This window comes from Neolamprologus multifasciatus, chromosome 15 (assembly GCF_963576455.1).
Source record: "Neolamprologus multifasciatus chromosome 15, fNeoMul1.2, whole genome shotgun sequence".
Lineage (NCBI taxonomy): Eukaryota > Metazoa > Chordata > Actinopteri > Cichliformes > Cichlidae > Neolamprologus > Neolamprologus multifasciatus.
The window spans coordinates 15,539,490-15,566,213 of NC_140453.1; the positions used below are offsets into that span (position 1 = coordinate 15,539,490).

The window sequence follows — 26,724 nt, forward strand, 5'->3', positions numbered from 1 at the left end:
CTCTGCTGTGCACAATCGAGTGATACTGCTACAGAAAATCTATATGGGGGGGGACCACACACACATTTTGTAATAACTACAGTTTGTAGAAGTAATATTTGTTTACCACTGACTGTGTGGGGACTCATGTATATTTGATGTCACACTGTGAAATTTATGAATGTGTCTGACTGGAGCTCAGAATTTTCAAAGGATATCACATTTCAACTTATTGCCAAATGCAGCACAAGGTTATCACATTGTAGAATTCTAAATATTGAATAAACCAATTATTACAGAACAGAGACAACACTAACCGAAGTGTGATCTTAATTCTGTAATATTACTTCAGTTTTATTTAAAACATGTACAGCAATTAACTAGATCATCTTTCTAGAAGAGAGCAATGTGTGAACACAACATGTAAGCATTTTATTCTCACCGTGAGGGCCACAGAGCCCAGGAGAAGCACCACCGAGTAAAGCAGCCCCTGACTGTTAATCATCACCTGAAACACAAAGAAGACTCATGTGCACGATTCACCTGGATTTTGGTGGCTTCATCTATTTAATAGAACAGAAACGATCAAGTACAAACTCTTGTAGAGCAAACTAGCATTCTCACCACTGATCCATAGCTAACGCACATGGTCTGCATCGCCCAGGGAACCCCAAGTCCCACTAGAATATCAAAGACATTACTGCCAATGGTATTGGACACTGCCATGTCTCCCAAACCTGCAAGAAAAGAGAACAAACAAAGTTGTTTAAAAACGTAAGTTTTCTCTTCTAGACTTTTGGGTAAAATAAAAATACTTCACTTCCAACAATTCTGCTGTTCTGTAGCTTCTGGTATTCACGAGGGCCCTAACCTTATTCAGCAGTGACGCATGCCTGCAGAGTAACATCTATAAGACAACTGACAGCTTTGAACATATACTGCACTAGTTCCTATATCTATGTATCTCCATCTATATAAAAAAAAAAGAAAAAAAAAAAAAAAGCAGCATTTCCAGCTTTGCATTTCTAAATTCACGCCTGTATGCATGCAACACATACAGCTTCCATCTGTGGGTTTCATACAAGTCTACATGTAAATAGATTACCTCCTTTTTAAAAGAAAGGGGGGACATATTAAACATCAATGTAAAAACTAAATGTTAAAGATGTTATATTTACAAAAGTGTCAATTATCTATCTGAGCAGCATGTTTTTTAAGAAGTTGAGAAGGGCAAGAGCACTGGAAACGTTGTTCACGGGGTTGTGCGTTTGAGGAAACCCCAAAATAAATCAGAGGCAGGACTAGGCCCTTAAGTGCAGATGGGGATGGATTCATCATTGTGACCGAATGCAAGGGCAAATATTTCAATTTAACAATGACATTTCACAACAAAAAATGCAAAGAATTTAGAGCTTTCTTCAAACCCAATTTAAAAAAAACAACAACAACAACAAAAACAACTCTACAATGGAAAGAACAAATTGACGATCCAGGAACCCTGATGCTTTCTCTGAGAGGTGAAATGAGGTCATGTAGCACGGTGGTTTTGATGCATGTTGCTAGCATACGCTTATTCAAATTTTCTTTATGTTCAATATACTGTCATGGTAAAAAGTCCTCTTTAGGTCTTAAAATTAGGTAAAAGCAACCAACATAATGCAGTCATTTTTAACAAAAACAAATGAAGAAGCAGAATTTGGAAAAACTTCACAAGTCTTTATAGCATTGCTTCAGTTCATTGAGGTTTCCAGGCATTCATAGATGAACAGCATTTCAATAAGGCTGTCTAGAAAGTCATTTTTGTAGATTTGTGATCACTTTGTTACATAATTCACTGTACACTGTTCCACAGACTGCCTCATATTCGACTCTACAATCATTTGGGCACCTTGTAGTAATCAAGTTGAACATGTACTGCTCTGTATACCAGAGGACTGTTCTACAAAGCAATTTCAAAAAATACTCAGGCAATATTTCCATTATCCTCATAGCCAAACTTGGGGTAAGTTAATCAAGATAAGTTGTCATGGTTACAGGGTTTTCACTGTACATTCACACGAGAGGGGTGGCACTGGCAACATCAATTACAATTATGGTTAAGTGTAATGCAGGCAGAGCAGCTGCTTTTAGGATTGGAAAAGAGCCCTTATATGAATAAACTTGAGCCCATTTAAAAACCACAGGTGAAAATACCTTGCCGAGCCACGATGAGGCTAGCTATGCAGTCTGGGACGCTGGTTCCTGCCGCCAAGAAAGTAATGCCCATGATAACATCAGGAATTCCCAAAGTGTAGCCAATTATGGTCACCTGAAAGTATACGTGGGAGGCAGTGCTCAACAAATGGCAACACAAAGCATGACAAAAGATAAATGTTCTTTTGATGAAAAATATGTTGAACCATAGTATGAATCTTCACAGTGCGTTCAACATTGTTAGGAATGATTTCAGTTGACTATGCTGTTGCTTATATGGTAGCTAGAGACATGGCAAGAACAGTTAAGCAAACACTACTGGTTAGATTAACTTTTAGCCTTTGTAAAATATATAAATAAAAAAAAATATCAGCTCCCCAAATGAAATCAGAGCATCATCTTGTATCTAGGTTCCTTGGATTGCAAGTGTTAGATTGCTGCTGACCAAGCTAGCAACAAGCCATTCAAAGCTAGCATGTAAGGGTAGACCAAGACATTTTTAGGTTAACTTGTGCATTTCAGTCTTTGTACTTGTTCAGTTTGGTCTTTTAAAATATAAATTACATGGGTAAAATGCAACTCCGAGATTCTCTCTTATCAAATACAATTTAAAACTCCTTTACTCTCATAGCATAGTTGTGTTGTATTAAAAAGGGGTGACAGCAGTCTTATCCAAATGGAAACCTTTCGAATTTATGAACTGCAGGCTACTAAATGCCTCCGCTTAAAACAGGACTTCAAAAAATTAACTCTAATTAACCTTATTTGCTTTTGTAGGTGCCTTAATGGTTGCAATTTATGCTGCTGTGGTTCATCATATTTCATTTGGACTGCATTTGGAGAATGTTTTGGGCTCGAGATCTTGCATTTGTCCAAGTTTTGAAGATTCCTCATATTTGTGACATTCCACTCTCCACCATTTTACCCCACGATGGGGGCTTAAATTTCTTTGAGAAGAGAGTGCCTGAGCTTCTTTGATGACTTGGCTCATGTCGATCCCTTCCAAAGAGCACCTTAAATATAAGCGTAAGTGTTCCTCTTCAGAAACAGCGGAACATTACATGAATACTTAACATTAAGGTTTCACTACTGATACATAAATCTTATAAATGTAGCTTTTCTGCAGTTTAATGTCTTGTGTTAGTGTCATGGTTTTACATCTGCGTGACACACACAATGACAGTAAAGGCAGTTCTGATTCTGAATTTGCACAAGCAGAAAGCCAAATAAGTTACCATGTATGCTTTACTTTATTACAACATTTGGTTAAACCCCTGGTTTGTGGTTTATTTTCATATTTGTATGATTGAATCATCATCATTGCAGCATACGCTCTTATAGCCCAGAAAATGTTTGCTTACAACGATGTACACCTGAAACCATATTCAGGTGGCACAAAACATTTACATGGTAAACCTTCATGATAATCTGCTGTCAGTTATTTGAAGACCTGAAGGACTGTGCGTTTCATTTTCACACAGCAATAGAAATTCCACTTTCAATTACATAAAACAGTTTACACCAATTTTCATATTTAACAGTTTGGGTTTTTTAATCAAATAATTACTTCAGCAGCAGTCAAGCAAAATTAAAATGTTTCACTTTGTGCTTTGCAAATTCCTGATTTAAATGACTAATGCTACTGTATGATCTTTGGCATACAAATATTACACTCACCATCCAGACCATAAAGTAGGAGAAGACTGCAATCCAGACAGTAGACAGGATGAAAGAGAGCATGAAGTATTTCTCCCAGCGAGGCTTGGCACAGTTTGGAACCGAAAAGAACAGCAGCAGGAGCAGAGGCCACGAGATCAGCCACTTAAACTTACTGCCTATACCCCCTGCAGTGAAACAACAGCAAGAGATCAAGATTGTCAATTTATTTTGGCCAGGCTTAATTTATAAAAAATGAAAAATAATTATTAGCTTTAGCATCACATGCCAACAAAAACAAATCAGTTCAGTTTAATGTTTTTTTTCTGGCCTTTTTTCAAATGTTTACACCTTTCGGTGAATTCGGTCATTTTTTGCTTTGACCTTCAAATTATTTGTGGTATACTTAGAAATACAAATCACTTACAGCGTTATATGAAGACTGTGTTAAATGTACAGCCTAAACAGTCTGCAACTGCGAATGATTCAGCTTAAGGTCACACTGAAAATAACTAAACTGTAGCTCCATTTGTATTCAGTTCCTCATTGGTTTTACTAGTGAACATAAACATGTTGCCTCATCTGTCATTTGCCACAAACAGAGCATCAAGCTTCATTTCTTTTTTTAAATGAAGTTCTCATACTGACAGAGCACTCTATTTTGAGGAAAAAGATTTCAGTGTGCCTTAAAGCACCAAAACCTTTACTCTTCCATGTCATTTATAATCTAACAAGATGCAACACCAATTCCACCCACTTAGATTCGCCTGTTTCATGATAAATCAGGATAATCAGATTTAGTCTTTTCACATGAGCAGACACCGACTGATAAAAGGGCAGCCCTGCTTAGAGATGTCAAAGAGGATAATCATTAGTTGGTATACAAGAACCTACTGCCCAATTTAAGCAAGAACATCAATAAGTGCCGAAGCAGAAATAAATTCTTAAGCAGATTGAGCAGCGCCATCCAACTAAGCATTCCTCTAAGCACTAACGGCACCTCTAGTTTTTAAAAATCTATACCTACAGGAGGCTGCATAGCAAGTTTTGAAATATGACTGGCATGTCCGTGTGTCCCCAATTACACACGTTCATCAAGGAAATGCATCAAGCACGTACTTGGAATATGAAAAGGTGAGATGGTGTCATTTTCCTCCACCTCGCTGGGTTTGTCCTCTGGCACATTTCCATTCTCGATTTCAACCTTCCCGTCGATCACTTGTGTCTCCACACCATTGGCAGCTTGCACCAACTTCTGGCGCTTTCAAAAGAAACAAACTAAGTCAAAGAGCACATGAGCGAACATGCTACTACTTCTGCTTTTAAAATGGATTTTGTTCCTCTAGTTGTACAATGAAATTATGTGTATGATGACATACAACCCTTCAGGGCTTCTTAGAAACAAAGCTGAAAATACGTTCCCACCTTTAACCCACAAAAGGCAGCTAAATCTAGTTACTGGAGCACCAACGGCCAGCTGTACCTCTGTAATGATGAGGCGACTGGCCATGCGCAGGCGGGTCTTGGGTCCAAAATGGCTGGTCACCATGACACGGAGGCCAGCCTCTGGGAACCTGAACTTTGAAGGGCTTGCATTCATGATCTCATCCACCATCACCACAGAGCCACGGCTGTAAGCTTTGCTAGGCTTGACTAAAGGGGTAGAAGCACACATTACAGCAATAAATACAAGACACAAACCAATAATGGTCCAAACCATTACAGAATATAATAATAAAAAATTTAAAAAAAATTTTTTTAAAAAAACAAAAACAAACCAAAAAAAAAAAAAAAAACACACAAAAACCCACAAAAAAAAACAAAAACAACAACAACAACAACAACATCTGCTATATAAATTTGTAGTCTTGAGTGCTATAGACTTCCAAGCCAAAATAAAGCATTACTGAGAGCTAAGCTGCCATTTAATTAGTGTCAAACAGAGCTGCACTAGACCATATTATTCTACCACTCCCCAATCAGTGTGAAGGCAGTTAGATGTCAAATATATCAAGTAAAACCATCCCAAGATGAGGAATACCTTGCATCTACAAATCTGGATGTCTTCCTTTTCGAAAAATCAATCATTTCTTTCTTTCTTTTTCTGTTGGTGCCTTTATGTCACCTGCTCTCTCAGTGACAGGGTAAGTGCTTCTCTGAATCCAATTGTAAGGGAACATTGTTGGTTTGGAGCACCAGGATGCCAATCTTAGCACATACAGTTCAGTTCAATTCGCTTCAAATGGGTAGACTGTAAGAAAATGCCATATTTGATATTTCTCAGACAATTCAACTCAGCTTTTTAGATTATCCAATCATATTTAAGTGGATTTACAGAGATGAAAGTTTTATATAAAGTTGTATATAAAATTCTCCAATGTGAAACTACAATAAAGCTACATAGAAACTGATCTCAAGTTGGTGATTTACTGACGCCTCAGTCAGACACGCCTGGAGACCAGTTGGTGCCCTCCTGGCTACCCCTGTTTGCCATGGAAACAAAATGTGTACTCAAGGCAAACTACCTAGCAAAAGAAAAATAAGAATTTTAGTGTTTTTGAGAGTTGATTGTTTTATTTATTTTTTTTAAAAAAAAAATTTAAACTTGTTTCGATTCAGATTCTTGCATCACCACTTAGGAATGATGAATCCTATCAGCATTCCTCTTTCCTACATTAGTTTTTGCACATTATGATATTTCTTGGAGATATAAATGGATGGAAAAAATGTAAAACTATCACTAAGAATGTGTGTGGCGCATGCTAGAAAAGCAAGGGCCCATTACAAACATTTTTCCATAAATGCTCGTAGTACAAAAATATGAATTTTCTGCCTTTCCTGGACTTCAATCTCAAAGTTACTTGGTAGAAGAGGAATGTTTGTGGAGAAAAGGAGGTGTTCAAAAACCCTTTGATTCCCAAGTGTTTCGTGCTTCTGGAATATTGACAGGAGAGTTTTACACAGCAACTGGGTTGGTTAAAATAAGAGTACTGTGTGCAGTTCATATGATTTCTGGATACTGAACTTCAAATAGCTCTCCCATATTGTTTTGTAAAATAAAATCTGTTAAATATTTAAAACTAGCAACCAAGACTGATTTCAAAGGGTGCATCTTTGAACATGAAACCGCAGGAACCTTTGACTCAACTCGAGCTGTAATTTGGCTGACACATTAAACAGTCAGCCCACTTCAGACTTCAACTCGGCCTGCTTTATTGGCACCCAGCAAATCCACATTTGGTCTTTGCACGCAATTAGTACTAAGATTCAGTGTGTGGGGAATTAAAAGTTCTACAGTCCACTTATTAGTTTTACTCAGCCTTAATTTGACTTATTATACATGCAAGAATGCACATAAATTAAATGTGTAAACAGAGCTGGCATAAACATTTCCTCTTGTGAAATTCATTACCACTTCAGGAGCGAGTGGGTCTACACCCCAGAGATCAGCAGAAGAAAAGTAGTATGCAAGCAGAAAGAACTGGCACACAGCAGCACAACACTGTTGACAACAAGCAAGAAAAAGTTTAGTAAGGCTAAACAGACAGGCATGTTAGCACTAATGCAGCCAAAGTAGGAAAGGTTAGGTCTCTCAGAAGGGTTACATGTCTAATTAAAAACCTCTGAGAGTTCAAAAAGAAGGAAGAAGTGGAGGACTGTGGCTATAAAGTACTGTAACATGACACCAACGGTATTATTTAACAGACTATTTTTTCTCCCAGAATAACCTTGAGACCTAAAACAACATGTTGTGTGACATCAAACTAATCTGAAAAGATTTTTTTTAACTTTACTATGTTGTTGCCCTTTTAAAACCTCATTTTGTGCCTGTTAAAGTTACACTTGGTTATCACCCAAAGGAGAACTGAGAAAATGAGTTTTGGGGGGGGTTTGGACATGACAAATCGTCTTGCTTGTTGTGCTTCTGAAGAATTATTAAAAGAAATAGTTGACATTTTGTGAAATGTATTTTTGATTCCACTCATGTCTATATGCCAAATAAACTCACCACCCACTGGTGTACACCTTGCTAGTCAGAGTTGCTTCAGTTTTTTGACCGCATATCCTTGATATCAATCTTCATTCCGCCGCATCCCAAAGGGCCTGAGATCTGGTGACCGTGGAAGCCATTTGTGTACAGTGAACACACGTTCAAGAGAGCAGTTCGAGATGGTGTGAGTTTTGTGACATGGTGCAGTATCCTGATGTAAGCAGTCACCAGGAGATGGGTACATTGGTCATAAGGGGATGGACATTGTCAGCTACACTACTGAAGCAGGCTGTGACATTTAACATTCTTCTGCAAACCCTGGTTTTAATGAGCGGTTATTTGAGTTGCAGTTCCCTTTCTATCAGCTCAAACCAGTCTGGCGGTTCTCCTCCGACTTCTGACACCCAAAATACATTTTAATCACAGAGCTGTAGCTCACTGGATATTTCCTTTTCCAGTCTCTGCAAAACCAGTGGGGAAAATCCTTTCTTCACCATTCTGATGCTCGGTTTGGTCGTCTTGACCGTGTGTACACACGTAAATGCATCAATTTGCTGCTATGTGACTGATTAAATATTTGTATTAACAAGCAGCTGAACAGGCGTTAATAATGAAGCGGAAGGTGAGTGAATGCAGGTACAGCTGGGATAGCCTACTGTTTTACAAGAACAAAGAGGGCAGATGGCTATGTGACCGCTGGCTAGCAGTTTTAGTTTGTAGGCTATAGCTTCACATTCTTATGAGTGGGTATTGATCTTCTCATCTAACCACCAAGTTGTAAAAGTTAATTTCACAACATATTTAACTACTGTTCTAGGCATATTTTTAAAAGAACAAAGCAGAAGCATTTCAAGTTAGTTAGCCAAAAGGAAGCAAAGATCAAAGCCACAGCCCTTTTATAACAGGAGGAAATACCCACATTCTTCCATAGAATTAACCACGTTGTTGCCTTTTCAACATACAGTCTCTCATTTAGCAGAGACTAGTCATGGGTACGCAGCCTGTCTGATTAACCTTACCTGGAAGTAAAGGCGATGACGGGTCGTCATCCCAAACATAGCCATAACTAGTATTACCGTCCTCCATCTCACTGCTGGCTGCCGCGTTGCCATTTGCCACATTTTTGTTTGACTTTCCCATGAAAAACTTCTGCATGCTGGAGTTGAATCTAGTAAAAAGATTAAACATAATGAATCAGAGATAGTGCAGGAGAGAAAAAAGTCACAAGATTTATCTGCAAATGGGTTTATCAGCTTTAGATGAAAGGCACCAATTTGTTTGAAATATAGCACGTATTAATTAGCCGGAATAATCCTCTTATTTCTCCTATACAATTTACAACTCAGGTGGCTCACTTTCTAATAAATATCAGCGCATTACACTATACATAATGAGCTGCTCTGCATTGGCATAAGAGAGAAAGAAAATATCCCCAGAAGGCATTAACAAGCTTTTCAGCCTCAGACTCTCAGCAGGACCATTTGAGTGCCATTACATAAAAATGGATCACAAAAAAAAAAAAAAAAAAACCCACCGCTGCCTTTGAACATAATTTGCGTAGAGGTTACACTGGCAGCAATACAAGAGCTACTCTAGCCCCTCAGCACCTTTGGAAACATTAAAAATTAAAATTGTTTGTGATTATAGGCTGCAGTTTGCAAGAGAAGATCCAAAGCTATCATTTTTGTTTGTAAATTGTGTTTTCTGTGTTGCCTTTTTCCCCTCTCAAATGAACTCTGAGTCTGAGGACAGAATGGGAATAAGACACTACCTGAGGACATCAATAAAAAGCCCTTCTAGTTAAACACGACATGTTCGGGGCAAGACATTTTCTCAAACATTCAACAGGTAAAAAGAGGCTTTGTGCATATAATTACAAGCTGATGCACATACTTCATATGTATAATATACCATAGTGCATAACTACTGAATAACTTTTAAACATAATCTTAGCTTTCAAGGACAAGTTAGAGTAACATATACATGACTAATTACATCTAATTTAACAAATCCTTATAAATGTTAAAGTATTTATAGTGATTATCTTACATTTTATGCACCTAACTTCTCCATGCTGTCATTTAGCAGCTTGCGTGCCGCTTGCTTGTGAAAAATCACAGCCGTGCACTACAAGGTCACCTCAGTGCACAGACTGTGCTATATAAAACCCACTTTATTCCATTTCAACTGGAATAACATGACAGCATATCCTAGAGTAAGCACTTCTTTCCTCCAAATGAGAAAGAAAAGGAGTGATCTGGTTAAGCCTGTGCTCTTAGCCACTGCGGGGGTGGGGGGGGGGGGGGGGGGGGGGGGGATTAAACTCTTATGGCAGCGAGAGAGCAGACTGCTGCTGAGTGTAACACAGATTACCTGGTTGGCATTATTCACTTTGGTCTGGAAAGACAAAAATTGAGTGCAATGAACTCCAAAAATCTGAAATGCCTATGATTTTTTTCCTTTTCTCAAGACGGCATCCTATAAATAAAGCTAAAATTTAGACACATATTAACACTTAACTGTAATTTGAGCAAGTTTTCCTCCACAAAGCTCCCGTGTTGAATGAGCTTGTAACACTAGTCAGACAATACGAGTAGCTGGAAATCCGCTGCTCATTTGTGTGCGCACGGTTGGTTATGCAGGTGTTAGTGCATAAGAGCGTGAAGCAGAATGTGTTATCACGATTCCAGCCTGAGTCAACAAAAGCAACTGTAAGAAGAATTTGCAAGACTCACTTCATGACGAGGATGTATCCTGCATACATGAGCACCAGCACCAAACTCTCCCACCTGACGGAGAGACAGGATGAGGAATAAAATTAAAATGGCTCGACTTGTATATAAGAAGTTAAATAGGAATTCAGTAGGCTATACGTTTTAGCTTGTAAAGCTTCGAGGTATTACATGACTGTAATATAGCGGCCCCTCCCACTTGCTTTTCAAACCTGCCCTATGAGGGGAAGCTAATCAAAAGAAAGAAGTCTTAAAGAAAAGCAAATAATGGGTGTACTGAGGAGCTACACCAGGGACGTCACACTCATTTTACACCATCACACTTTGATCCCTAGACCAGTAAAAATCTCATCAAGTTTAGATGCACATTAAATCCCAGCGATATCTCAAAATAAGGAATAGAAGTGCAATTTCAACATGATAAAGTAATAAAGGTGTAATATGAAAGACTGTGGGTGAGGTTTTCATGAGTAAGACAACCTGAAAATCTATGAAAATACAATTAAAAGTACAAACTGTATGCTCCCCTTCACATTTACCAATAGGCCGGACTGGAGTGGGACGATTCCAGCCCCTGGGCCTCATGTTTGACAATGTATAACAGCAAAGGATTGTTGCAAACTGAATCAAGCAAAGCTGTCCTAACTGAAAAGAACTGAAAAGTTGGAAAACTTTAAACAATCTCACTATAAATATGGTTAAATGCACGGCTTACCAAACTATCTTCTCATCATAGATGAACTGAAAAATAAAAAGACATTTTTTTTTTTATTACAGCACAGTCATGGCAAGTACTCATTAATAAACATATGCAATAACTTACTGCAATCAGAGCCACAACAGACAGGATGTAATAGAAGGAATCCCTGAAAACAGCCCACCAGGTCAGCATCACCACCTAAGAATTCACAGAAAGTATCTTTTGAGTTACAGTTAACATATTTGCAGAACACTTTCTGATTACACCTGCAGTTTAGTTCTCCACTTTCACTAAAACCAGTTCTAAGAAAACGGAAGCGGATGGCTTCGTTTCCCCTCAAATGCGACACATGTGATGCTCTGCAGTCTACAAATGAACAGAACGATACAGTCACAGCAGTAAGTCACTCCTCTCTCTCGCACACACACCTGTCCAGCAAAGATCCCGCAGACACCAATGATGCATAGGATGTTGAAGACCGCTGAGCCAACGATGGTCCCCACCCCCACATCACCGTGGGTGATGAAGACACCTGCACACAAGGAGGCAGCCAGTCAGAATTAGTGGTGACACCGACCATCTGGGAACGTCTGAGTGGGTGCACATACTGCTTGTATGTATGCATGTGTACCGATGACAGATGCAAAAAGCTCTGGTGCAGAACTGCCAGCTGCCATGAAGGTGGCTCCTGCGACATCTTCACTTAGATCTAGTTTCTGCAGGAATTAAGCAAAGATTATTGGTTTTACATACACCGTAAAAGTGTAACTTGGGAAGAGGATGACAAGCACCACGTACCTCACAGATCTTCTCCAGTGATGTCACAAAGTATTCATCACATGTTATAGCAAGCGCCAGAAACATGTAAAGAGCCTGGAGATGGGGGGGAAAAAAGAAGTTACATGTGTAGAATGGTTATGTGACAAAGGGCAAGGATATAGTAAATAAAGTGTGCATGGGCTTAATGGATATATCCTTAAATCTGCAGAAATTAGCTAAGTTAATAAAGCACCAGCTGCTAAAAGACAGCTGAAGGGGAAACTGCTTTAAATCAGTTTCAGGAAAAAAAAAATATGAATATTCCCCACCACCATTCCTAACAGGCGGCTGGACGATGTATAAATTATAGATCATGTGTGACATCATCAGGGCCTGGCAGCTCTGACAGGCGTGCTCTGCTCTATGCTATCCACAGGGGGCAGTGCAGGACTGCAGTGTGAGCAGACCCTCCACACATTTCCTTCTCAGCAGTAAAGTCAGAATAAACAATATTAGTTACATTTAAATGTGTAAATTGAAGCTCAGGACAATTAAAGAGGTTATGAGTGTATTATATCTTGACTGCAACTCAAATCAGTTTTGAAATATCACATTTTAATCAAATATGCTCAGACATTGAGAAATCCAGCAGTGATAATGACAGAAGCAATAAGATAGTATGAGCTGCTCTCCATATGTAAAATATCCCATTTCTTTGTACTAAAGAAAGCTTAAGCAGGAAGTCCAGTTTATACACTGATGCTCAAAGCAGCCCTCCATCATTATATCTTTAAATCCAAGTACATAAAAAGTTCAAAAGACACCCTAATCAGAGCAAAGTCCTCTTATTAAATGTAAAAAAAAATAATAATAAACAAACAAAAAAAAACCCACTTCAGAATTCCTGTGACCCATATTTTAAATTTCACTTCACAGACTCCAGTCCTGGGTGTGCGCATTCACAAGTGCATAATAACGAGCAACTCTTAAACTGTCTTTATGCAAAGTCAGAGACGACATGACTCACTGAAGGCAAAACTTTTTAATATAGAATAATAAATAAAATACATTAAAATGCACATGCATTCGTATGAATGATGCCAATGTTAAAGCTTGGACCAAAAATACAGCACTGGCATATTTATGAAGCTTTCCATGCACACTCCTGAGCAGGGACACTTTTATGACATACAGAACCATAAAATGAAATGACTGCTCCAGAATCTTACTGTGTGCATTCGACACATTCAAAAGACAGTTTGACATATTAAAAGGCTGACCTATTAATGTAAATTGCCTTTTAGATTGTTTACCAAATTATAAACCCTAACAGGAAACAATCTTATTACAATTGGACACAATTCAAGGGTACTTTGCAACTTTTGCAAGATAATCCAACTGCAAGGATTGTTCAGTTCTTTCAGTGTTAAAAAAAAGATGTCACATTTTGGATTATCATCAGTTTTTGCAACCATCATTTGCAGTTTAAGTATTTGTTATTTTTCTGCTTGCACCAACTGTACAAATAGTAAAGAGACACTGGAAAAAGACATTTTCCGGCTAATTAATACGTGCTATATTTCACAGAACATAGCACTGATTTGACATTATAGTAGAGCAAAAATGTGACGCGTGTTTTATGCTTAAAAAAATAATAAAGTTTATCATGTTATTCCCTTATCCCCTTTGTTCTGATTATATATTAAACTATTTCTGAGTTTGAATTTAAAGATATTTGCAGAGAAATGGGTGCATAGTTATTTTAAATAACATGCACTTGAGCTAAAGAAAAGCACCTCTGATCAGTTTAAAATCTGGCAAATCAAACGAGCCACCATAATCTCCCTCTTAACTTTCAGGCTTTGAAAGCTGAAAACAGTAGTCGGCTATGTGAAAAGACTCCAAATCTTCCTACAACCAAATGAGTCACCGACTGGAGACTTGTTATGCAGGTGCAGATTCTTTTAAAAAAAATAAATAAATAAAAAATAAAAAAAAAAGTAGTCTTACCGCCACAATGTGCAGCAGAATGGCTCCACTCTTCCGTTCATCATTGGTGAAAAAGTCGTCGGGGAACTCGTGTATTGCTGAGAAAAGAAGAAATGTCACAATCACCACACACCAGCAGCTTGACTGAGGTACACATCACTGTCCTATCTTCAGATGGCTCACACTACACTACGACCACGTTATTCTTTTTCTTCCTTCCCTTTCCCCTTGGCTACCTAATACCGAAATGTGTCTTCCATGTTTAAAACTGGGCAGCTTTCAAGACTTTGTGCAAATGAAATAGTTTCTGATCACCAGCATCCCAGAACAGCTTTTTCAAGGAACAGGAATAGCTCAGGCACAGGAATAGTTCAAAACACCTTCAATATCACATCACTAAGGCACCAATTATTTCATACCTACTCAAGGGGGGGGGGGGGGGGGGGGGGGTGGTCTCAATCATCATATCCTCTTATGATGTGAAAAGCTCGGGCTATAATAAGAGGCTGAAGTCATACAGAATTAAAGCAAGCAGGCAGAAAACACTCACATGCTGAGGACTCGTCATTCATCATCCAGAACTCCAGCTGGCCCACAGTGTGATCACGATACGAGCATAAGGCTCAGATAGGGGAGCACGGCCACTCCACGGTGCACCTGGCTGAAAACAGAAGCTAGCCATCTCCCTGACAAGAACAGCATCTGTGGGGGGGGGAACGGCCTCTGTCCGACCCATCCCTGCTGGACCTGAGCTGCAGGTTCACATCTCAGCTCGCAACAAGCCTGCTGTATTCCAAGTGTAATACTTACAAAACTAGAGCATTCCCTAAACTCTATATACTGCAGGTGGGAGGCTAGACTGAGTTGGAGCAGTGCTTGGAGTAGATGCTAACACATTGATGTGCAAGGGTAATATTTACATATTTTTATCCTATTAAGTTGAATACATTAGCAAGCTAAATACTTAATTCAGTAATTAGCACAGTACAGGTGAGACTGACAGTGGCATTGTATGACAAAGCCACCGAAATTGATCTTAAGAAATTAACAGACTTTTAGTGTTATTTAAGGGACATCAATGCTGTTGAAAACAGGGTTTTGCCCCATTCATGGTTCTGTGCCAGTGCTGTGAGCACTTAAGCCCTACACACCCGCTGTTCAAACATTTTGTTTGTGAGGGACAGCCAGTCAGAAGAGGGTTGGGCTAAAGGCTCATTACTGTGAATCAAGCTAAGCTACTCCAGTAGAGCCCAGGAATTTAAGAAGAAGAAAAAAAAAAAAAAAAAAAAAAAAAAGGAAAGTGGAAAGTAGTGTGATATAGGCCGAAATTAAAACAAGTAAATGTACAAAATTTTTGAAGCGATTTTGTAACAGTTGATACATTTCACTGTGGAAGTGAAGACTAGTGAAACTAGGGAGTGTATGAGAACATGGAGGCCATCATTTGGATCCTTGGAATTTTTTCGCTGTGAAATTCAGTCAATCTGCATAAAAGTGGTGCTTCAACTTACAGACCATCCCTACAACCCTAGAATTGGGAAAACACCCGATTGGTTTACTGCACTGCAGTAACCATTGCTCTATCCTTCAGTAACCCAAATAAACAGTTATTGTTAAAATAAAACACTACAATCCAAGCCTGCAGAACAACGCCATGTAGAGCAGAAAATAAGGACAAAATTCGGGCTCCTGTCACATATGGAGTCGTGAAGTGGAACAGTGCTCACCTGAGACTTGTCAATGCATCTGTCCCAATCTCACAGACATCTTTTTGCAATGATATTTTATTGTGTGCACATGTGACTGAGTTAGCATTTGAAACCGTGCACAGGGAAAATCAAATGCTGTGCAGGATGCAGTCCAAGACCTTTTAATCAGCTGCGTGCTTCCTTCTTTTCATTTAATTACATCACATGACTGGTAATGTTTGTTCATTATGCATCGGTGTGTCGTACAATAGCTCCCTTTAGTTGCAAAATGAAAAAAGAGGCATGGCCCAAATAAATTACTTGCAAATTAATCAAACCTCAATTTGTAGGTTTTTAATGTGGATAAATGCACCCAATTAGATTAGTATACATGATAATAAAACGCTGATTAACCTAGAGTGTAATACAGACTATAACGATGTATAATGAAAAGCCTAAGGTGGCATTGAATTCCAACAGTGGCATTGACTATGTCAGGAAGCTTTAGCTCATTTCATTTCTGACAGCTTTATATGGCATATGAAGTGTACCGGAAAGCTGGCTGCCTCGAGTAAAGGTGCAATCAATTACAGGATTTGTCAGCTGTGCCTCAGAGGTGATTGAAAACAAACTTATGCCTTATGGCTACAAACATCATTCTAGCTGCTGAAGGTTACCCATTAAGCTTCTGAAAAACATGGAAAGGTGTAAATTTCCTGCTCTCCCAGTCCTTCCATGTTCAGTTGAAACAGTCAATAATTAAGTAGTTATTTGGTGACACTGTGTGTCCTAAATATGAAATCAGCTCTGGCACGGAGAGCGTTTACAAAAATAAAAAATGGAGGTGTCTAAAAGGGTGCTGGCACAGTGACCGCAGAGATGACAGGTAGGCAGGGGTCACCTCTCAGTCCCTGTAAACATTTGAGCAGACAGCGTCTGCAGGGTTCGTCTGCGTCTCCTCACAGCAGAGGTCAAACAGGATGCAAACATGCTTCCGTAGCCAGTTCCCATATAAGGCCAGAACAGGATGTACAGACAAGAGTGGGACAATGCACACACTGCTTTAGTGATCCTTCTCAAATGAGGTCCAAAAATAGAATGATAAATATGTACCACAGCTAAAGCAAGAGGGGTTTTTTTGTTTGTTTTTTTTGTTTGTTTTTAAATACATGTATACAGAAAATGAGGAAACAGCTTGGGGTGATTGATTACTAATGTGTACTGCAAATATAGAATGTTTACCTCCAGATCAAATTTAATGACTTTAATCAAAGACTCAGTCGATGTTTGGAGCTTACAGATTCAACGTTTAAAAACAATTTTAATTATTCTTGATTTACTTCACTTCATCCATTTAAAAAAAAAAAAAAAAAAAAAAAGGCAACAAAAGCAAAAACAGTGTTACACTTCTATCTTCAATTGCTCATTTTGTACATCCAAGAATCCAAATCCACGAGATGTTTACAACATAAGACAAAATCAAAGTTGCAGAGCTTTCATATCATCATCTTTGTTTTAGTCTTTTCCTTATACTTTCATTCACTTGTGTCTTAACTTATAAGCCATGATCAATTACCAAGTTGATTGTTTGTGGAATAAACTACCAAGACAAAAATATTATTAAGAAAGAAAAATGTTCAGTCCACTGAATGATATTCCCACACAATTATTCCCATATAAATTCAGTTCTGTGCTTTGGGCCAGGGTAACTTCTCTTTTTTAAATGAATGTAGTCACAAGGTTATCATCTTCCAGAAATTTGGCCATTTTTAGCTGCAGATATATAAATGTTATTCTATGGAAAATGTAGGTTGGTTTGTGGTTAGTTGCTCATAAATAATATAAGTACTGAGTGACTTGTGTCAAACTCTTTCATCTGCTGCTTTCTGACTGTAACAAAATTTTATGTTTACATTGTATATATAATATAGACCCAGCTGCCTTCACATCGTTGAAGAAAATACTCAAGCAGCTGGAGGGTGTCAGCAACCTGCAGCAGACAACTGAACCCAGCATCACCAGTTCTCACAGTCACGTCTTTAGCACCGTCCTGCAGCACAGCATGAAGAGTTTTTTGTTTGGTTTTTTTGGGGAAATGCACCACATCTGAAGCCATCAAACAGACCTGATGAGGCATAACAGCATGCAAACCTCCAAACAGTTCTGCATGTGGTCCCAACGTGAGACACTGGGCAAGCACTGCTGGTCTAAACATCCGCTGAGGACTGAAATGCTCTTCAACAAACTGCTCATATGCCTTCTTAAAAAAAGAAAAAGAAAAAGAAAAAAAAGAAATATGCTGCTGCGTTGGTATGGGGTCTGATGTGGCTGACAGCAAGGAAATTCATACTTGGGTTCCAGTGCGCTGAGAACTGCTAGTCTTCGAGAGCAATTTCCTTCGTAAGTGCTGTTGTCTTTTTTTTTTTTTTTTTTTTTTTTTTTTTTTTAATAATATATAAACGCAGAATGGATCATCGCTCTACATTTTCTCTCACTTCCCCAGTGTTTGCTGCAAAGCTGATGTTGGTTTAAGGAGCCATTTTTCACTCCTGCACAGAGCATAGACGGCTGGCTGCATCACATTTGTCATCTTTGCCTAGCCTAACACACATTACCAAACTGCTCACTCAGTGTACAACTAATAAGGTTAACATTACGTTGCCCTAAAGTGGCATCGGTGTATTTGCACATGAGAAGGTCAGTGCATCTCTAAACATAATGTTCAGCCCACCTCTCTACCCTCATCAAAATTTCAGTACAGCCCTGCTTTTATTAAAACAAGTTTAGCCTTGGTTGCATTGTGAACCAGATAAATACAAGACTATGGTTTATTCACAGTCTACAGTTTCAAGATGTGCAATATAGCAAACCTCCCCTTCATAGAATCAAGTTTTTTTAATGCACTAAAGCCAGAATGTGGTAGAAACTCATGCATTTCTGCAATTACTATTCCATAATCTGGTAATATTCCAGATATCATGGTGCTGTTACATAACACAGCTCAGTATTGGGTGCCTTCTGTTGTCCCAGAGAGATGATTGACAGGATAGTGCAGAGAGCAGGCCAGTTTTCACCCAACACTTCTGGACACAAAAACACCCTATTACAGATGCAAGACTGACAAGGAGCCCTGCAAAGGTCTGTTTTATAATCCTATCAATAGCCCTACTTCTGAAAAACAAAAGGCTATTAAATGCGATACAACCGAATTAAAATATGACACGTGCAAGATGTTTTGGCAGAGTGCCTGGTGAGACCTTCTGTCACTGCTCGCGTACTGACCCACGGACCAGCCAGGTCATTAGCTGACTACAACTGACACGAGAGCGCAGAAGTCAAGAGACTCTTCAGAAGAGAGTGATTCCTCTGGGCCATTATTAACCCATTAGATAATTAGCTTGCTCCAGCAGACATGACTCAGCTGACAGCTCAGTCCTGTAAACATGACAACATCATCACGGGGACGACCTATGGGAGAAGTCTCCAGGTCACACAGCAACAATAAGTTATCAAAATTGAAGCTGCTTGTTTGGCCAGAACACACATGCCCCGATTATCCTTGTTAGGTTAGTATCTTCTCAGGCTGAAACGCCACATGTTGAAGCACTCTCACTGTCATTTGTGTGAGAGCTTGACACATGCAATTTTCACTCGCATGAGCATACCTATTACACTTCTGCTTTAAACATGAATTGCCCCGAGCCTTTAGTAATCAAATTGTTGGTGCAGCAGATTCACAGAGTCCTGCTTTGACAACTTAAAGGGAACACCGATATAGAACACATGCATTTAGTTGGGAAAATGCATTTAGTTGGAGGGGGAGGTCAGATGTTTTTGCATTGCATGGTACTAAAGACTGGTCTGTGCAGGTGCTCATGCCTCTCCTCTGCGTTGCGTTGTTTGCTGGCAAGCGAGAACCAAAGTGAGGTCAGTTTCCATTATGCACAGTGCCATAATCCCCGCTTGTGTAATTCCCTTTTAAAAAGCCTCCTTCTGGTGTTTCCCAGGAGTTGACGAACCAGCAATCCAACATGGACGGGCCTTTACTCACTGGCAGCTTCACCCATCATGTTCCCGCCAAATTTTCTGCCTCTAAATTGTTGTGCCAGCAGGAGAACTCAGATTCCTCTCACTAGCAAACATTTACACTAAAAGGGAAGGCTGCAGCTTTTACACGGTGACGCTGCTACTTCTTAGCAATATAGATTCAGTCACAGCTCCCCCTCACCAACCCCTGCTTTTCAAGCCTAGCGTGAAACATGTGCGGCCAGTGTCTGTGAGCAGATTAGTGCCATATCTAAAATAACCATAATCCAACCCATTTTGAACCTTTGTTGTTCACTTCTACTTTTGTGCTGCCATCTGCTTCTACCAGGACAATCACGCCACTCAAGAGGGAGTTCTCAATAAAGGGCATTAGTAGCATGTTTATTAAAGCCAAATTATTACTCCTAGAGAACATTAGCTATGCTTTTCTGCTCCCTCTCCCATTTTGGGCGCTCTAAAGTTGGCATAAGCACTTGGAAATGGGATACAGATGAGTGTATAACCCAATTCTTTTTCTCCCACCACCAAGTCAACTGTAAGCCATTTTTCAGGCAACGCATTACTGATCACGTTTCTTATAACAGCCTGAAAGAGCTCATAAAACATTTAAATCCTGAAATAAACCAGTCATTCACTTCTTTACACGTGGGTGAGAAATAGGAGTGCATTTGTTTCATTTGTCATGGGACAGCTACAGGAAATACTCAAAATCTGCATGTGATAGCTGGAAGATTATTCACATGTTTCAGAAACTGAGTCATTTGGTTCTTTGTGGCTTGGAAGGATGCTTTCTAATCAAGAATGGACCCAGAAAGCAGTTTGGACAGCACCTTTTATTTGCCTGGAGTTATTATTGAACGCCTAATAAAACAAGCACTTGTGCTGCCTTAGCAGCACTTGGGACAATCAAAAACAGCATTAGCACCCTGTGAAGCACAGTGATCACAGAATTAATGAGGAGAAGGCAAAGACCAAAAATGGCAGAGAGAGAGTAATCCAAGCAGCCCACCAACAGACATTTAAGTGAAAAGTATCATCTGTTCCACAATATCAGCATAAAGCAGAAGCCTCCAGAAATAATAATAATAATAATAATAATAATAATAATAGAAGTACCAGTCCTGGCTCCAGTACAAGCACTGGTCCACTGCTGGAGGAGCAGCCCTGAAAAACACATCTGCAAGGAATAGGCAGAAATGCAAAGATCTGACACAAACACATGCTTCCCTTATTGGGAGACTGGTATAAGGCCATCATTTAAGAGATTCCTCACTAAGAAGGCACTATGGAAACTCAACCTGACAAGTGCAACAAAACAAAAGGGTTATTCAATTTCAGTCAAATTAGAAGATAGGACTCTCCCTCCCCCCAGCATTCGTTATTTGAAGAGGCCATTTTAAATTCCATTATCAGGCCATTTTTAGCCTCGTCCTTCATATTTTTAAAGGTACATACCTGCTACTATAACTCTGACATGGCAGGCCTGTTGAAACCACAATTTTAATGGTAGGGGACTTATATTTGCTTTAGCCTTTAACATGAAAAAGGCACCCTGAATGGTTACACAGATTTTAAAGCTTGGATATGGGGGGGGGGGGGGGGGGGGGGGGGATTGTAGTATGAGATGTTGGAAGGTTTTTGTTTAAGAAAATTAACACTACTGACCTGAAATTTTGCACAAATCCTATTAAGGCAGCAAACCTGAGATTGTCAGGTAAGACGCATGTGATGGAGTAATGTGGACTGATCCAAGTTAATTGTTGTCAATCCCCTTAATTTAAAACATTACAGGTTTATCTACTTTAAAAGTAGATTAAAAAAAACAACATTTACCACATACGCAGTCATTTGCTTGCATTTCTCCATTTTTTAGCCATGTTTGTACTGAATGTATACTATATAGTATATATAGCATGCATAGTGAAAAGTGGGTGACCCTTTTAGAATCATCTATACGAGCGCAGGTTTCTCTTAAAGTTTGAGAGTTCATGTCAACATTAATTATCACACTAGTCACAGTGAAAATTGGATAATGAATGTGAAACTCTCAACAAAACCTAATTGGAGTCATAAGGGAGGAAACCTGGACTGTAATCAGTGAGACAAGACTTCAAGTGTGGGTTAGAGCTACACTGACAGACATTTGAGCTTGCTTACAAAAAGCTTATGCTCTGATCAAGACAAATTATATGCATCAAGCTGGAATGAGTTACAAAGGAATCCCAAGAGTCTTGATATTCATCAGGACAAAACACTGTCTATAAATGGGGAGTTTAGTAGGAAGAAATCAATGGAGTTTGTCACCACCTCCGAGCTTGCAGTCATCCATACAAATGTCATAGTGCAAGGTTGCATGGGCACCACAAAGCATCTTGATTCATGTGGAACAGGGTTGAACTGCTCGGGAAATTTGATGCCAGAGTGCACCAAATGCTCAGCTTTGTGTAAAGTCTGTCCGTGCTACAGTTAGGACCACACTGCCCACAACATCGAAGCAACCTGTCAGCCAGGGTGGTCTGAAGTTTAGCAGCTATGACAGGATTATTCATGAGACAAAGACTCAAGAACAAAGAGTCATATGATCAGCTTACACTAACGAGGCAGAACACTGGTGGTAAAATAGGGAGGACTCCAGCCGATGAGAAATGTGTGGAATGTCAAATCCAGTCAGGTGGCTCCAGTATGGAAGTCATTGGAAAAACAAAAAAGGCAAAAAAAAGACTTCCAACATTATTTAGCACTTTTAACCACCGTGAACTGTCTGGTATTGTAACTGGTGCAAAAATGTTTGTTTACATCTAAAAATTGCAGGTTGCAACACTAATGATTTGAATAATCTGAGGGATTCTGCCTGCTGTGACCGGTAATGAAGTAATAGCCTGTTAGCTCTGACTGGATCACTTGTGATGCAGTAGAGTAAAGAGCATACATCACACTTGAAATTACTTCCAAATTGTCTATGCCCTAGTGTCACAACTTCTGTGCATCAAATACACAAAACAAAGACAAAAGCCAGTATGTAGCAAAGCAATTACTTTTAAGGCTTTAAAACCCAACAACTGCATTTCCAGACATTTGAGAGTTTAGTAATGGAAAGCGCAGCTAGTCTCCAAATCCTGCCTAGCCAGTTAATCACAGCTCCGTAAGTGTATATATGCAACAAATGGCCAAAATGGACCAAACCTTTGCAACCCTGGCAGTCTTTGATGGCTCCCCTCTTCCCACTGACTCATTCAGAATCACAGAGCGCTCATGTGAGTCAGTGTTTGGGAAGAGCAAACTAGTCAGGACTGAGGCAATTCAAATGACATGGAAATAAATAAACAAATGCACCATTTCGTGACATTGCCATCACTGTTTATGTACTGTTTAAAAATCAATAACTTTGTGGTAAAAAACAGTAAATCTTTTTTTGCAGCACGATGCAGATCTCAGCAGAGAGTCAGCATATACTCCAGTGTATCTAAAGAGAGTGCTACTTCCTTTAAGTATACCTAGGATGCTGTAAGCCAATCAATACCCGACGCTTTTAATAGCCCTTTTGTTGCTTATTACTGCGCAAGTTATCTAAACCGCATCCGAATACAAACCCAGCAGAGATGTGAATTAAAAGCAGAAAATCAGCTGAGAAATACCACAACTCCCAGATGTCTTCATACTAATCTATTGAAATATTAGGTGCTGTAAAGCCCATTTACTACATCTTCTGAGCTGCAACAGAACTATCAGCCTCAAGGATGTAAATGTCAACAGAATTAATTTTCAGTTCCACCGTTTGAATAAAGACTCGCTTGTCAAGATCTCACTGTGTTCATAAATGAAGCCAAACAATATAACTGGCAAAAGAAAAAGGGAAAAAAGAAGTGTTATCTTGTTATTAGGTGATAAATTCACTGTTCATAATTGCAACATGATATCCAACAGTTGGCCATTTACGCATCCAGCAGATCTGGCATAACATTATGATTCAGATGTAGTTGCGTTTATCTCTGAGGAAACTATAAGGCTCATCTGCTAAATGTTCATCCATGTCATCAAGTAGTTTAGTTGGCATTTGTGCCAAAGAAGCAAAATCTTCCAGGACATTCTGTTCTCAAAGAACATCCTGCTTTGACTGAGGATCATGAAAACATTGCTGTCAATATATTAAAAGGAAAAAATTTACAATGAATTGTTAAGGAGAAACATTAATTCCAAGATGGTGTACCTGGCGCTGAACAGTTCTTCTCCTCAGTTTCATTTTCTGGTACTGAAGCCATTAGCCGTCTCCCCCAGATTTCATGGTCGGGATGTCCCTCCACAATCATCCCATGGCCTGAAACAGTATTGAAACAGCTTTGATTATCACATATTAACACAATAATAATAACAACAACAACAACAACAACTTTTTATTTAAATCCTCTTTTGATCAAGACCTTAAAAAGTCCATTATATACATTTCAAATATGCAACAAAACCCAACATGGCTGCTGTTACACAAAGTATGAGCCATGACCCAAAACACCCATGCTCTGAATTATGCGCAATTTCCCGAAAGAAGGTTGCTTTTCTTTAATCCCTTAAAAGTTTTTATTCATGTATAAATGACATGTTCATCCAGCAGCAACCGCCGCAGGAGGAATAACGCATCAAAATGCAGCTGTGCCATTATATTTTGGAGGGGGGGGGGGGGGTGTAATTTTTCATTAAACTGCTCTTAAGCCTCTAATGAGAACAGAGGAGGGGGGGGGGAGAAAAAAAAAAAACAGCAGTCACAAATCTATTATGTAAAAATCATAACAACAAGCTTAGCAGTGCTTTAAAATTGCAGCTTTCATAAAATGGTGAAGTGAGAAAGTGGTAACTGACGACATGATGATTAAGTAGTTCTACTGTTACACGATTATGAGCAGATTACTAAAAATACCACAAGGAGTAATGTCTACATTCATTCATACCGGTCGTTTGTCAACAGACCTTCTCTGGACCTCCTCCTCAGACCTACTCCTTTAGAGTAATAGATCACACAATGACTGGGACAGGGTCTGTACAGCAGCAGATTCACATGATCTCCATGACCAAAGTCTAATTACTGATCTTTATGACACTGAGCAAGTAATGTTTAAGATAAAGGAGAGAACATGGTGCTTTAAGCTTTAAACAAACTGCATGTGTACCAAGCCCCCCCAACTCTTTTAACCAGAAGTCCACAAAGTGCTAAAAATAACACCGATTAACAGATTTACACAGCTGCAGATAATTTGCCTTTTTATTAGATTAAAACAAATTAGACTACACAGTGCACTACTCAATTCTGATTATCAAACCTATTCATCCACCAGTCCATTTTCTTATCTAACGTTAGGTGGTACTAAAACATCTGAACTGCGACAAGGTGACAGGTGGGTCTACCACATGGTTTAAAGAGTCAACCATTCACACTCCTACTGGAAATTTGGAATCACAAATTAACCTAATATACATGTCTCAAATTTCTGGGATGAAACCCATGCAAGCATTGGGAGAACCATGCAAGAGGCAGAAAAGCCCCTGGAGACTGAAACCCAAGATGTTCTTACTGTGTGGTGACAATGCTAACCACTAGCAGCTAATCATTTCAACTAGTTATTAGCCGCTAGTGCTGAATGTTCTTAATAGCAACCCACACTTTAAGAGGTCAAGTATTAAACTGTTATAAATTTTAACATGAGGTGGCATATAATAATGTAAACCAAGTAAATGTTAGCCAACTGTTACCTGACAGCCATATTAGCAGCCTGTTGTCATTAGCGTGGCAGCTAATGGCTTATAAAACAACAGTATGGGAGAATAGTTGTTTTCCCCCATGGTGTTGAAATGGTATAAAGTATTTTTCCTGTGTTTCAGTATTGAGTTTGAAATTCTAGTATTATGATAACTAGTTTGCACCATCCATTTAGCCTAAATTCTAAAGCTAAAGGACACTGAAGTACTGCTGAGCCAAGAACAACTGCATCAGCAGTTAGTTTCAACTTAAGTGCAGGTTAGCTTTTCACATTTTCCTACCACAACCCTCTTCCAATTGCCATTATAAAACAGTTCTACCTGGCTGAATTGTATTTCCAATGTAGTGATACAGAATTATTTGCCACTTTCAATCCAGTAGAGTTAGACAGCCTGAAGATCAGCAGGCACTTGACAAACAGACTGTACACAAAGCAACTGCAGCTGCTTCCTACAGTTCTCCAATCCAAAAGACCAAAACCCTCCAGTCACTGCTCCAACCTGTTCCTTCTCACTAACTAGCATGGCTACACTCCCTTCTGCCTCTCCCCTTGTTGCTTGATTTCTTTTCAAGCAATGCTCGCATTAAAATAAATATGGTCCAATTTGATATCAGGGTAGAACATGAATTAACAGGGTAGAACCGATTAATCCTTGATAGTTTGTTAAGAGGAAATGTCATGAATTCAAGAGGCTTATTAGAAATTGGTTGAAAGGGAAATGAGCCAGTAATAACTTCATTTGTCTTTGTAGGTCTGAGATCAATAAGGAAGCATTTTTACTTATTTAAACAGCTCAAACTGCTAAAAACAATTAGCTTTTTACATTTTATTTTAAATACAATTCCACCTGTTCCTTCTCAAAATTTTAAAGTTGATCACTTTGATGGTAACATGCAGGTCAAGAAATACATTTGCAGTTCAGTATAAAGGTTTGTCACATTATTCAGGCACTACACCAAACTAATGTTTGATTCCAGTTTCTTTTTACATTTACAGGGTCAAGAGGTCAACAAATCTTGAGTGGCTAAAAGAGGATTTTAAATTAGAGCCGCTAGAAGTCCATTAATCAATTAGTTAGCCATTACCCAGGAAGCATTCCAGCCTTGAGCGATTCTTATTTAGGAATCCAGTCAAGATGTTGTGATATGGTATAAAATTTTTTATCAGTTATCAGTAGTGGTCTTGGACTCTGTACACTGGGTTTGTAGAGTTTGACTAAATGAGTAGTGGGTGTAGAAATAAC

The 26,724-nt window shown here is 39.0% G+C and overlaps 1 protein-coding gene and 1 long non-coding RNA gene across 4 annotated transcripts in view; one reads left to right on the forward strand and one right to left on the reverse strand.

Moving 5' to 3' along the window:
* The window catches only part of LOC146501814 (uncharacterized), a 241,977-nt gene that overhangs the window by 87,089 nt on the left and 128,164 nt on the right, over window positions 1-26,724 (forward strand). The window lies entirely within an intron of this gene.
* Window positions 1-26,724, reverse strand: part of slc24a4b (solute carrier family 24 member 4b) — a 34,543-nt gene that overhangs the window by 3,672 nt on the left and 4,147 nt on the right. The window contains exons 2-16 of one of the 3 annotated variants that reach the window (XM_085132948.1): window positions 23,942-24,049; window positions 14,021-14,097; window positions 12,050-12,124; window positions 11,883-11,967; window positions 11,680-11,783; window positions 11,375-11,449; window positions 11,267-11,292; window positions 10,555-10,608; window positions 8,839-8,987; window positions 5,312-5,481; window positions 4,948-5,083; window positions 3,850-4,016; window positions 2,173-2,287; window positions 604-716; window positions 422-487 (exon numbers count right to left, since the gene is read on the reverse strand). In XM_085132948.1, the coding sequence (XP_084989074.1) occupies window positions 422-487; window positions 604-716; window positions 2,173-2,287; window positions 3,850-4,016; window positions 4,948-5,083; window positions 5,312-5,481; window positions 8,839-8,987; window positions 10,555-10,608; window positions 11,267-11,292; window positions 11,375-11,449; window positions 11,680-11,783; window positions 11,883-11,967; window positions 12,050-12,124; window positions 14,021-14,097; window positions 23,942-24,049 (1,520 nt within the window). Of the gene's footprint in view, window positions 1-421; window positions 488-603; window positions 717-2,172; window positions 2,288-3,849; window positions 4,017-4,947; window positions 5,090-5,311; window positions 5,482-8,838; window positions 8,988-10,554; window positions 10,609-11,266; window positions 11,293-11,374; window positions 11,450-11,679; window positions 11,784-11,882; window positions 11,968-12,049; window positions 12,125-14,020; window positions 14,098-23,941; window positions 24,050-26,724 lie in introns of all 3 variants that reach the window. The other 2 variants (XM_085132947.1, XM_085132949.1) reach the window with 2 other exon arrangements.